The 14,408-nt window shown below is 36.5% G+C and overlaps 1 protein-coding gene and 1 long non-coding RNA gene across 2 annotated transcripts; both read left to right on the top strand.

Annotated features, from left to right (window-relative positions):
• The first annotated feature begins 381 nt into the window (after nucleotides 1-381).
• On the top strand, nucleotides 382-2,615 carry LOC130731891 (uncharacterized). The gene is made up of 3 exons (XR_009016874.1): nucleotides 382-1,809; nucleotides 1,915-2,017; nucleotides 2,107-2,615. It is a non-coding gene; the product is annotated as an uncharacterized LOC130731891 (long non-coding RNA).
• Nucleotides 2,616-4,270: 1,655 nt separating this feature from the next.
• LOC130743289 (cyclic dof factor 3-like) lies at nucleotides 4,271-7,137 on the top strand. Its single transcript, XM_057595505.1, has 2 exons — nucleotides 4,271-4,672; nucleotides 5,476-7,137. The coding sequence occupies exons 1-2, from the start codon at nucleotides 4,286-4,288 to the stop codon at nucleotides 6,736-6,738; spliced, it is 1,650 nt and encodes a 549-aa protein (XP_057451488.1). The 5' UTR covers nucleotides 4,271-4,285; the 3' UTR covers nucleotides 6,739-7,137.
• Nucleotides 7,138-14,408: the final 7,271 nt, after the last annotated feature.

Genomic DNA, 14,408 nt, shown 5'->3' with positions numbered 1-14,408 from the left:
TTTGGCCTTAATTGAATTAAAAAAAAAATTTCTAGGGACCCAATTTGATGCAAAAATTTTCTAGGCCCTGGATTTGATTCCTTTTACAATTACAGGGGTCTTCTGATGTATTAAGCCTAATTATTATGAATGTGGAAAGTGTTACTATAGTTATATCTATTTATTTCATTTTCAAGCAATGAGTGAGAGGAACAAGTCAAATAAAGCAAAACAATTTACTAATCATAGATGTGGAAGGAAATAATTTCAAGCTGTTAGCTCTGATGTAGTAATATAAAACTATAAAAAAAATTAATTATAAATTGTGCATTGAAGGGTTATTATCAAGTGTCGGTTTCTCAAAGAATGGAGAACCTTTCCTCTGCTAAGGTTTCTCTAACCCAAACAGACTCAAAGGCGGCTGGCGGCGTTGGCGAGCAAGGCGCGGCGGAAGAAGGAGAGGCGACGGAATAAGACGAGCCAGAGGGCGCTCAGGGTGACCCGACTCTGGTTTCTTTTGTGGAGGGAGCGACGTCAGTGAAAGGGGGAGCAGAGATCGAGAGGGACGGTTTGTTCCAGTGCCATGATAGGGCGCGGAGGAGCAGAACGACCCTCTTCGTGGATGGCATTGAGAAGGCGGTTGGCTACATCATATACGAGGCATGTTCGCTCTGTTCGGAAAGATTTTGAATTTGTTCTTTCAGCGGAATCGCAAGTTTGGGCGGCGATTCCGCTTCGAATTCTTTCGTTTCTTCTCTGAGGAGCAAGCCTATTTTGCAGTCAACGTTCTAGATGGCCTTAAGGTGGGTGGAGCAGCCCTATCGGTGGCATCGATGAAGTTTCCAAGGGACAAATCGAGAAGCTCTGTTTTTCAGGGATGTCGCAGCAAGGGTTCGCCGACGTCGATGGCTGACCCATACAAGCCTAGCGTTTGTGGGCAGAAATCTTGGAGGGAGGATCTTGTAGGTAAGTGATGTTTATTTCTTACCTTTCCTCTTGAAGAGCTGAGGGGGTTGGATCGTGGCTGCGTTTTAGGGGAAAGAATCTGTGTTGAATTTGTTTTCCCTGAAATCGGTTCATGGTCCCTTGGTTCGGGTGAGGTGCTGCCTTCCTCTCCTCTACAGTTACTTACATCTTTAGGGGATAGCGAGAATGGAGAGTTTGGAGAGGGAGTTAATCATGGGGAGGCGGAGGTTGGGGCCAGTCATGGGCAAGAGGTTCTCTTGCCTAAGAGACGTGGGCGCCCTAGGAAACTGGGTCGCAAAGCTCGATTAGCTGTTGGCATTGTTGGTAGAGACCCCGAAGGGAAGGATGTTCGTCATCGTGGTCGACCTAGAAAGAATGAGAGCAAAGTCAAAGAGGTGAGTATTCATAAGAGCTCAACTTCCTCTAGCCCACAAGCAGAGGACCCTTCTGAAGACCGTAAGTTGATGCTCTTGTCGATGGAGTTTTCAGATCCACGAGGCGTTTTGACTAGGGCAAGGAGTGCCCTTCTGATGGGGAAACAGTTGGGCTTGGAGTAATCTTGTTCTGATACCGTTGCCTTGAACCAGATTGCGGCCCATATTTCAGCGCATTGAGCTTTGTAAGGATGGTCTTTCTGGTTACGTTTGTTGCTCGACCTCATTGTTTGGTTGTTTTGTCCTTGGGGTTTTTTTTGGGGTGTTTTCTTTTAAGGTTTGTTTGTTCTAGTGGACTTTTTATTGTACAGGGGAGGGTGTGCTTTTGGTCAGTGTTGTGTAGGGCGTTTATGATTTTTTGATAGAGCTGTTGCTCTGCTTCCTCTGCTGCTTTTGAAGAGGGCGGGTAGCTTCTCCTCTTCATGAGATGGTTGTTCTCTTGTTTTCATCTCTTTTATCATATTATATATTTTGTTTTCGATTTTTTTTTGCATTGAATTGATAATTTATTATGATTATTCTTTGTTATTCTTAGAGAGATCCTGAAACTGAAAAGGAGCCTAATTATCAAGATTTATGGCGAATGACTCACCAACAACAATGGAGAATGGATAGATGAAGCTTCCAAGGAAGTTCATGTATGTCCTTTTATATGATTTCTAATTATGATTATGATTATTTTAGCACTATTTATCTATTAATTATTGTTATGATTTGTCTTTAATAGATTTTCAGTTCAAGATGCTTCTACAAAGAGGCTAGAAGGTATAGATGAAGAGACAGAGAAAGATCCAATTATCAATGATGCTTTTAAATCAGTTGTAGGACAATGTTCTGTGTATTCTCATGGTCTTGTTGCTTGAATTCAACAACAAAGGGAAAACCTTATACTGGTTTACATGAACAACTAGATAGTGAGCGTGCAAAGCGACAGGGACAGAGTATGGAAATGAAATTAAGAGAGGTAGTGGCACAACTTCAAGATGTTTCTACAAAGAGGCTAGAAGGTATAGATGAAGAGACAGAGAAAGATACAATTATCAATGATGCTTTTAAATCAATTGTAGGACAATGTTCTGTGTATTCTCATGGTCTTGTTGCTTGAATTCAACCAACAAAGGGAAAACCTTATACTGGTTTACATGAACAACTAGATAGTGAGTGTGCAAAGCGACAGCGACAGAATATGGAAATGAAATTAAGAGAGGTAGTGACACAACTTCAAGAAGAGCGTATCATGAGGGGGTATAAAACCTTCTTTATTTTTAGATGAGTACTAACGAAATTGCTTAAAATAAATTATATTTTTTAGTATGTGAATTCTCTTTCTAGACGGGTAATAAAGTAATAAAGTATAATGGTAGTAATTAATTCTATTTTTTTTATCTTATGTAGTAATACTCTTATACAGTGACGGATGCAAGTAGAGTATTATGAGGGCAAGTGCCCTCACTTGAATATAGAGAAATACATTAGAAAGAAAATTAGAAGTAAAAGTTTGTTGTTTTTTATGATTCCTTTGATAAAAATTGCCCTGACTTATGTCTCACATTGCTAAATGTCATCACTTATGTCCCATATTGCTAAATGTCCTTACTTGAGTAGTAAAAATATGTGGTTTTTTGGTGGTCCCTTTGGTAAAAAATGTCTTCATTTGTATCTCATTTGGTAAAAAATATCATCACTTCTAATAGTATATATTAATTTTTTTAATTACGAATTTATATGTACATATTGCTCCCACTACATAAAATTTCTAGATCCGTCACTGCTCTTATAGGTCCATGATGCATCGTTCTAGAATAAAAATTCGTGTACACTTAAAGGGTGTAGACTACTAGAAAGATGTAGGAATAAAAAAGAGATAAGTAATACATGTAATACTCCAGTCCTATTTATAAGCATGAAAGAGAAGAAAAACCTTGGTCCTTTTTATAAGAACCAAATGAAAGTTTGAGCTATATTAATTAATTTTTTCCAATGATGCCCTTATTAATTCTAACTAGTAAAATGTGTTTCATTAATTATTCTCTCTCTTTCCCACTTTCCAACACTAATAGCAAAGAGTAATTTTGGAAGTTTATTTTGATTTAAGACAAATTTAATGCATTTTATTTACTTTAACTACATTTCTTAAACTATGTGAATTTTTTTTTTGTTGCTTATAAATAGGACCGGAGGGAGTATATGATTTGATGTGAGTGGAAGAAAGAGATCGAAAGGAAAAGAAAGATATCTTAAAGTGTCTGCACTATTTAGTACTCCATCCGTTCCAAAACTATTGTAGTTTTAGTTTTTTTGTTCCAAAATCATTGTTGTTTTACATATCTAAAGCACTTTATTTCAATCTCTTCCATTCATGCTCTCATTTAATATTGTATCTCTCAAGTATCATCTCTTATTTCCACTAATCACAAGTCTCACTAGTTAGTTGACCAATGATGTTCATTCTCTCTCTTTCATATATCTCATATTAAATAAGAGTATTTCAGTCAAATTACAACATTAATTAATGAACTCTTAAACTTTATGATAACCTTAAACTACAATAGTTTTGGAACAAAGAGCATCTATAATTGATGAAGGTTCTTCTTGGTGGTTGTGGGCACCATTACTATCAACATTATCGCCAATCAGATTCCGCCAATCCCGGTATAGATGAAGTTGGAACAGAAAGAAAGAAAGACCGTAAAAGTAAAAAGTTCAACTCAAAAACAGCCCCAAAGCTGAGTGCAGGGAAAGTGTGTGCAACGAGCAGACAGAGAATCAAATCTAATAAATAGAAAAAGCGTTTGTGAAAAAAGAAAATCTATTACAGGCCACAAGAACTTGTGGCTAGGAAATCGAGACCCCAGCTGACGTGGCACCCCTCTCTCGGTTTAAACGGATCAAAATTCCACTCGTCAATGCTTCCATTGCCAACTGAGACCAAAAACCCAAACAAAACTGAAACACTCAAAACACGCTCGCTTGCAGTTACGAACCACCTGAAACCGCCGCAACCGTCTTCCGCATTTCTCGCAACCGTCTCCCGCGTTTTCCGCAACCGTCTCCGCGTTTTCCGCGCACTCTGTTTGGATCCCGAGAAAATGCAGGAAATGAAGGATCCTGCCATCAGGCTTTTCGGCCAGAAGATTCGCTTTACCGGGGAGGAAGCAGAGGCTGCTGCCGTTGCCGCCGCCGGGAAAATTACCTCCACGGCGGCGGCGATTGATGTTGACAAAGAGGAAGAAGAAGAAGATGATGTCGATAGGTCAGAGCCTGAAATTGATAAAGTAGACCAAGGAGATAAGGTACAGTTTGTTATATGATTCAGGAGACAAGGAACGTGTTTTTCTGGCACTTAATGCTAAAACAATTGATGTGTCAATTTTACTTAATTTTTTTTTTCTTCCTTTGATTGCATAATTGTTTTGCTTCCTTCTGCCAAATTTCCCTAACTTTTCAAAAAAAAATCCTGTATTTAGCTTTTACTTGAATTTCAATGTTTTGAATTGTTGAAAATTGTTACTTCACATGTTTTACTGTTGTGAATTTTTATGTGTGGGATCTGGAACTTCAGAAACAGAGTGATTGAAGCAGAGAGTGGATTAAAACAAACCATGTTTTGCTTCAAGTAGTCAAAATAACTAAATTAGCTATTGTGACCTGCTTGCCATGTTTACGACTAATGGAAGTCAAGTGTTTTTGTTTCTATTTTTATTTTTTGAAGTTTCAAACTTTCAATTAAACAATTTTTCATTTTTAGTATTGGTTAAATTTCAAGCTTTTATACTAAACAATTTCAACCAAATCAAATATGGCTCAACAACCTGGGTTTTCATTTTTACATCAGTTGTTCTTCTGTTGTTTTCATTAACTAACTGGTCCTCATTTTAATCAAACCTTTATGTTTATACTTTATAGTCTGTGTGACTCCAAAGTTTTAACTTCTAAGTTGGAGCAGAATATTAATTTTCCCTTTAAATTTTTCTTCATCCTATCTTCTATAGTACAATTTGGACTAGAAAAATTGTGAATCTGGATTTACATGATTGGTGTTATTCTTGTGTATGTGTTTCATTGATTAATTGAAAACATTCTGTCAAATTATTAGGATCCTCCAGCTGAAAAAGTTACTGAGAAAAAGAAAGAGGCTGATCCTCCTCCAAATACAGTTGCAGAGACCAAGGATATTCAGAACCCAAAAACACCTCCCATAGATGAAGAAACTGCAAATTCAGAAACGGGTAAATCGGAGAACGATCAAAATGATGAAAACAACAACATCAACTCTGACGACAAAACACTTAAGAAGCCAGATAAGCTTCTCCCGTGTCCACGCTGCAAGAGCATGGACACCAAATTCTGTTACTACAACAACTACAACGTGAACCAGCCACGCTATTTCTGCAAAGCGTGTCAGAGATACTGGACTGCCGGTGGCACCATGAGGAATGTGCCGGTCGGGGCCGGGAGGCGAAAGAACAAGAACTCTTCCTCGCATTATCGCCACATAACAATCTCGGAGGCTCTTCAAGCGGCTAGAATTGGTGCTGCTAATGGAACTCACCATGCACTGAAATCCAATGGTAGAGTTCTCAGCTTTGGAATTGACCCTCCGATCTGTGATTCAGTGGCATCTGTGTTGAACCTTGGAGATTCGAAAAAGGCTCTTAGCGGCACAAGAAACAGGTTTCATAATCATACTAGTGAAGAGCAGAAAATTCCTGTTAGTGGGGAAAATGGCGAGGACTGCTCATCTTCAATCACGGTCTCAAATTCCATGGAGGAAACCGGGAAAAGCACAATCCAAGAAACATTTCTACCAAACAATGGTTTCGTTCCTCAACAAGTTCAATGCTTTTCTAGTGTTCCTTGGCCTTATCCGTGGGGTTCTGGAGTTCCCTCACAACCACAACCCGCTTTGTGTCCTCCAGGGTTTTTCTACCCTGCCGCTCCTATGTGGAATTGGAGTGTTCCTTGGTTTTCATCTCACACTTCTGCTCCAAACCAGATGTCCCCTAGCTCCGGGTCAAATTCTCCAACCCTTGGAAAACACTCGAGGAATGATGATGACATGGTTAAAGAACAAGATCTTCAGCAGCAAGAAGAAGAATCATCACAAAGGCACAGAAACGGGTGTGTCTTGGTTCCCAAAACCTTGAGAATTGATGACCCGGATGAAGCTGCTAAGAGTTCTATATGGGCCACTCTTGGAATCAAGAATGAATGTGTGAATGTGAGTGGTGGAGGAATGTTCAAGGCCTTCCAATCAAAAAAGAAGGAAGAAAAAAATCATGTTTTGGAAACATCTTCAGTGTTGCTGGCTAACCCTGCAGCTTTGTCTAGATCCCTTAATTTTCATGAGAACACCTGAATTAGCAACCCTTTGAGACCTTAATGAGTCTTGCATTGTGTCTCAGATGTTGTGAGAAAGAGACACTGAGACAATGACCATCTTTCATCAAATGTGCATTTGATTAGGCCTTGGAATGAAGTGAAGGTTGGTAGTCTCTGATTTCCTCAGCACAAGTAGGGGGAAACTAATCTACTAGCAGTTTTGTTGGGATGCTGGGAACTGTTTTTGTCTTCCTTTCCATGTACACTATAAATAGGTGCCGTTTAATGTGTTCAGTTTGTTAAGTTTGAGTTGATGTACATATAGACATATGTGAAAATGCTCTGCCAAAGAGGGTAAAGATCTTTGCGATGTATATAAACATTGAGGTGCTGAATTATCTTGTGAAAAAAGGAAAACAGAACTTCCTTTCTTTTAGGTTATTTATGTATTTTGTGGATAGTTCACCATTTCTCTGAATCTTTTAAAAAAGATTTGGTAAAGTATGAATCTGAATCAGAAGTGGCATCTGCTTTTTCGAAATATAAGAAAAAAGAACTTGAATATAACCGACCACAAAAAATGCAATGCGAAAGGAAATGTGGATACTCTATTCATAGTCATATCTCTCAACCATTTTGGTCGAAAAGAAAAAGGAAGTGATTACAAGTTTCACATTGATTAGAGGTATGATTGAAATAGTAATTATAAAGGTTAGAATAACCCTCAAATCATATTATAATAGGAGGGGATGAATTTTTTTATGAAGTTCTATTACCTTTCTCCCTCACTTCACTCCACTTTGTCACCTTTCCACCGTCGCGGAGGAGCCGCCGCCATGTGACCTTGGCAGAGGCCAACGTGACCACCGCTATGGGTCGGAGGATGAGCGCCGGAATGATCTCGATGAGCTTCAACGTGAAGAGTTCTTCGAGGGACTGAACCAGGTCAACAAGCTTGTCGAGGAAACCACCTCTGAACCCCTAGTCAACCCTGGATGGGCCATGAACCTCCAAATTTGCTACCTCATCAACTGCGGCAAGGTCATGGAGCTCGGATATAACTACTGTGCTAATTGTGGGATTATAGTGGAATCGAAGAAACTTTCACTAAGCCCCTCTTTGCTGACTCGATAGGATAAACATGAATCTAAAAATGCCAGCTTGCTCTTCTTTTTGTGCACCAAGGATCTAAACAACTAGAATATAAATGCTGGACCACCAGAATAAATTTCCTTGGGTTTTCTCTTGTTATTTCTTCTATGTTGCATACTTCTTTTTCTTCTTTTAATTTCTTCACAATACATTCTAGATTTTTTTGGAAGGCACAAAATACATTGTAGATAACTTTCAAACGCATGATAAGTTGGATTTAATCCAACTTAATTAGATATCTCATATTTAAGTGCTAATTATACAACTGCAATAATACTAGGAACAATAGTTTTGGTACTATACCTTCGTTTTTTTAACGATACTATACCTTTGTTACAATACCTTATGTGGAGGATATGATCCTATATTAAGCTGTAGATGAGAAATTGAAAATTAACGTATCCACATGTTGGAGTATACTGCTATTACACTCCTACTGTACTGGATTGTATTCTCTGTTAGTATTAGTAATTAGTAATGTTGATGTGACAGCATGGGTTAATTAGCACATTAATGCACAAGGGTAGTTAGGATTGATCCTTTCAGTTACTATGGCTATGTTTGGCACGTTTAGCTGATAAGCTAGTTGAAAGCTGAAAAGCTAACTGATAGCTGAAAGCTGAAAGCTCATAAGCTAGCTGAAAGCTGATAGCTGATAGCTGAAAAGCTACGTAATTTGAACAAAAATGTTTGGTAAAACTAGTCGTTGAACAAGCTGAAATTGTAAAATGACATAAAAAGACATACTTGTATAATTTTTTTTTATATTTAACATTACTTTATTTTCACATTAATACCTATATGATATTAATATTAAAGTTATTATAAATATTTTAATTTCACTCAAATTATTTATCATCTTAAAAATATAATATTAATTTTTACTTATTTAATTTTCTATATTTTTATTAAATTAAATAGAATAAAATAAATAATTTGTAATATAAAATTATTTATTTTATTCTGAAGTAGTAATTATTTCTGTGCGGGAACGATGTACATATGAGACAAGTGTGATAACTGATAAATAAATAAGTTTTTTTCTTGGTACATCGGAAAATGAGTAGGTAAATAGGTTTAGTAAAAAACATATAAGGCTAAAGGTGAAATTTTGATAAAATAATAAGGATAAAAATGAGAATATATTTAATAAGCTATAAGCTTTAAGCTTTAAGCTACCTGAGATAGCTTATAGCTTAAAGCTTTAAGCTACTGAAATAAGCTCATTCACCAAACATTTTTATAGAGCTTTTAAGCTAGTCAAATAAGCTTTAAGCTAGTCAAATAAGCTATAAGCTAGCTAAAATGACATGCCAAACATAGCCTATACCTAATAATTTATGCACTCACCATTGATATATCAAAAGTCATAGTTAGTTGGATTAATAGTAATTAATGGTAAGTGGTAATTTTGGAATTGAAAATATACAATTAATGTGAAGGATAAATATAAAAGAGTACAAAACCTTTTGCTAGATTATTATAAGAGGTCTTATATTTATGAACATGAAAAATTTGAAACTAATTCTTATAATTAGGGATTGAGGAACCGTTCATATTGTATCACAGTTGTTCATTAATCAATGAAATCATAGATTCACTTTATGTTCTCTCTCAAATTTATCATGGTATTAAGAGCCTAATCTATGTAAAGTTGATACATTTATTTTTATTTTTTTTCTTTCTCTTGGTTCCTACTTGTATTGGGTTGAAGTACCCCTTGTACTTCATTCAATATATTTTATCCAGCTTATCAAAAAAAAAAAAACTAAATAATCAAATAAATTAAGTATTTATAAATAACTTACATAGAATTTGTGTGAGATGAAATAATTATCTCATAAAACCTCAAATTATTATCAAGACCCATGAGGACTCCTAAATTACGTGTTTATTGAAAATTACAAGACTTTAGGAGGACTCAAAAGACTTTATTCTCCTCCGTGGCGACGACCAGCTTCCTCCTTTCCGTTTTGTAATTCGATGCCCTTGTTGTTTCTGGTTTCTTTGTTCACATTTTGTGTTTATGGTTCGTTCGAATCTCTTTTCCCCTCTTTTTCTGTGGGTTTGTTGTGATGTGACGACATTGCCCCAAGATGTGGCAGTGCTCGGTCGAGGTTACTAATCCAAATAGGTCTAATGTTTCGAGGTAGGTTGAAGGTAGCTTTGTTAGGGATAGTGTCACTCTGTTCATTGATGGAATCTTTGAATTGGCGGGATACAAACAATTCAATGACCTATTTTCACAATATGGCAGTCCGGAAAAGGTCTTTGTCCAACGTGAGAAGAAGAAGGGACGTAGGGGCGCTTCGAGTATGTCAAATTTACATCCTTAACTTGTGAGGAGATGACTATTAAATTCTTGGATGGGTTTAAGATGGGTGATGCCTTTCTGGAAGTGAAACTGGTGAGGTTCCCCTTCTTAGACATTTTCGGTGTGGCTCCCACTAGGGGTGGAAATCGGCTGGGCTGAGCAAGACTTTGTGAAGCCTAGGCCTGGTCTACATTCGGAACTCGCGGCCCAAGCCTTGGTCTGTGGCCTTTCATAGGCCAAATATTAAGGCACGACCTGGCCTACGAGCCTGTTTGAAAGCCTACTTACCTAAAAATAACCTCTTAAAGATGCTAATAGACCTTGGGTGTAATAGGTCACGAGGTAATAGGTCTGCAGACTTATAAGCCTTCACAACTATCATTGAATTTCTATTTTGAATATTGGAGAATCCAGTTAAAAAACTCATCCTCAACAATACTAAATTGATTTCTTCTTCGGAGAGAATGTTTTTAATTTTGGTTTTCATCTTAGTATTTCTTCTCTTTTAGTTTTTTTTGTATTTTTGTACTTTTTATAATATTTTTTTGTTACAATTAAATTTATTAATATATTAGGTAAATAGGTAAGTAGGCCGGCCTATCCGGCCTAATAAGCTTTTTTGTAAGCCTATGCCTGGCCTTTTTAGCTAATCAAGCTTTTTAAAAAGCCTAAGTCTGACCTTTTTAGCATAAGTCTGGCATAGGCCCGACCTTTGGTAGGCTAGGAAGTAGGCCCTTGACGAGCCACCTGGCCTATTTCCACCCCTAACTCCCACTGAGAAACAGTGAAATCTGTGACAACTACAATACACGTGGGGAATTTGAAGGAAGCAGAGCTTGTTTTGGATCTTGTATCATGGCAAGATGTTTTGATGGGGGGGCCAATGAAGCATTATAAGGTTTTTGATCCTGCAGCAGAGGTAGGCATATGTGTTGCTTTTTCTTGTCTTTGCGACATGGAGCAAGGGATTCCATACGAAGCTTTGTTTTAAGAGATTTATGGGCACATGTGTTGGAGGGGAGATGTGGCTTTAAAGTGGATGGTGGTGAGGTGTAGGGGTTTGATGTGGGGATGGTGCAACCTAGAGGAATCCCTTCATGTAGGCTCACAATTTTTGGGATGGGAAATTCTGTTGGGTGTCTTGGTGTTTATCAAGTGTAGGGCCTTGGAAAGGTTAAGCCGGCGAAAGTATCTTCCAAACATGTCTTTTCTTTGTTGCATCTGATCTGACAGGTGTTTGATCTTCACATAATTGGACAGATTTCCGTTTAGAGTTGTTTTTCATTCTGTTTTGTTTTCGCAGAGCCATGATAAGGCTAGCTTTGCGTCCGTTTTTTATTTATTTTGCGGGTCCTAATCTTGTCCCTGTTTCTTGCTGTTTGGCTAGGTCTATTAATGAGGGTGGTTCTTGTTTAGGCAAAGCTTATGGTCTCTTGCTTCAGAGGTTCCTAAACCTAAAGGTCTTCTCAAGAAGAAGCGTCTTGGCATACTAGTGGGTGGTTCTTCAAATCCTCGTGGAAGGGCAAAGAAGCAAAAAAAAGGTTTGGCCTCCCCGTTCTTTGGTGACCTCTTCAGTCGGTGATCCATGAGCTTTTGGCTTTGCCAGATGGGGCGATTAGTTTCTCTACCATTTCTTTTCATTTAGAGATGTCAGCTCTTTCAGCCTCTGATATAGGTTTTTTTTATCAGGTAGAAGTATTTTACTAGAGCAAAAAAATCATCTAGGAAAAGTCTTGGGTCTTGAGTACCCCAAGAGAGACTTAGAAGCTATTCAAAGTTTGGAGAAAGAACTCAGAGAGATGTTCTCCTCTTAGCGTCCCGGTGGTATTTAGCTTTGTTGGCTTGTGTTTGGGTCTTGGCTCTTTTTTGTTGAGTCTTCCTCTCTTTTTTATCTTATAGTATAAGCGCTTATGCTAGTATTTGAGAGAGCTTATGTTACCTACCTATAAACTGTGTTGAGGTTATTGTCATAAGCAATTTAGAATAGCTTATGAAAAAGAGCTTATGTTTATTTATATCATATTTTCAACTTATTTCAATAAATAAAATTAGAATCGCTTATGATTATACTTTAATGTGATAAGCGCTATGGTCATACGAAGTTAATTAAATTATTTTTCCAAATGCACCCTATGTGTTCACGAGGTTTGGAATGGATGGAGTATTAAGATTTCAAGTTCATATACCTCTATTATTAGGTTAAAGAGCAATAGAGGAAGAAACAAAAACTAATGTGATGCCAATACAATACTAATGTTTTCTCTCCTCAAATGTGAAAAATATGCAAATCAATAAAGAAAAAAACAATTTTTTTCTTATACTCTTTATTCTTGTACTTATCCCTCTACTTTAATATGGGATTGACTTGATTTGTTATTTGATTAATGGAAACATGAATGTATTAAGTGTTCATTTTTTTTTCTACTAACTTTTAAATTTTGGTAAACGGAATAGAGAAAATTAAATCTTAAATTATTTTATTCGTTCAAATAAATAATTTTTTTAAAATCAAATAAATAAAATTATTTATTATTTTCTTTGTTTCAATCTAATTTTATGACACAAATGATTAGAGTTATGAGGCATATGGTTGGATAAAAGAGGTCAAAAGATCAATCCCTCAAAGATGCTATTCATCTTTCTAATATACGAAAAAAAATTTATTTTCGCCCAACATGGAAATATGCGGGTTCATGTTTTTAAAAAAGAAACCAATGTATGCGTATGATCCACAATGTTAGCATCAAACAAACAATGGATATATTCATAATGTATTGTATAAGATTATATAATTATGCCCAATAGGGCGGATCAGAGGAGCCATTAATTTTCAGTATTAATTTTTTCATATTCTCAATCTTAGTCTCTCCGTTCTTTATTAGTATATTTGAATTTAAAAAAAAATATAGGGTCTTCACTTTTGTTGAAAATTGAAATTACATAAAAATAGATTTAGATATTGCTACTGAAATTGTCTTACAAGTTGTGGATATGTATCAATCCCCCACATGATAACAGGCAGATATTTCCTCAGCTTCAATCGAATACAAGCCACACTTTGTGAATGAGTTGGGATGCTTAAAAGTGACACCATCATGACTATATATATCCTTATTATACCCTTGGCATTGAACCCTTTTGTCACTTTTGTCTTTTCCACTCTTCTCCTTTTTTTTCTGGAAAGAAAGCAACTGTTGGTTTCTTTTCCACCATATGTCTTGGCCAGTTTTCAATTATTAGGGGAACTCAAACCATGATGATAATCCGCTGGAAGCAAGCATCATTATCAATTTCTAGACATCACTATTGAATTTTTTATTTTATTTTATATTCTTCATGGGAGATAATTTGGTTCGAGCAGCGAACATTACTTAAAGAGTTGAGTTTTTTCAGCCAGAAATTAAATTTTCAAATGATCGCGACTTGAATCTGAAACATTTTTCTAGCAGAATCAAATATGTACTCCATAAATCAAGCACAAATGTTGGTAATGCATTTTCAGAATCTAAAACGCCAACGTGAATTTCTGTTCTAAAGGAAAGAATAAAGGGATACAAGATCGACAATAGGAAGCAAAGTTTTAGTTACTTATTGTAGCCTTGTAGGACAATGATAAATTAGGGCAAAACCAATTAACATATAAATGTTGGACATATGCAAGTTGATTAGCATGCATGGCGAGAGTGTTTCATTCATTTTCCATGATTCTATATATGCAAATGGTGGTCCTACGAGCTGTCTTCCATTGGCTATGCAGTGCTTACTTAAGGTGTGTCAACTGTCAAGTGCATGTTATGCTATTTTCATTTTCCAGTCCTTCTTCAAATTATAATTATGATGAAAAGAGTAATTAAAGCAGAATCACTTTGACTACGGGACCTGGTTTAGGAGGTGTATGGCCACTTATAAAGATGAGTACTTATTAGAAAAGCAATTCTACCATCATTGCTTGCTCACGATAAAAGACATGTTTTCAGCTTCAAAATTTGAAGTGAAAATAATAATTCATATGACTTATTAGTAGGGTTGACTTGACTTATGTTAATAGTATGGGTAAAACTCACTTAAATGACCGATGCTAAATAAATTGTTAATCTATATTAGCACTGAATTAGCTCACATGAAAAAAATACAAAAATATAATGGGTAGCTTGGTCAGGCCGCCGAAACTAATTTGTTTTTTTTTTTTGAAATTTGAAACTAATTTGTAAATATAATGCTTTAGCCAATAAAGGGACTCG

The sequence above is a fragment of the Lotus japonicus genome, chromosome 1, assembly GCF_012489685.1.
Source record: "Lotus japonicus ecotype B-129 chromosome 1, LjGifu_v1.2".
Classification (NCBI taxonomy): Eukaryota; Viridiplantae; Streptophyta; class Magnoliopsida; order Fabales; family Fabaceae; genus Lotus; species Lotus japonicus.
Note: the sequence above shows the minus strand (reverse complement) of the source record. Positions and strands in the feature narration are given on the sequence as shown.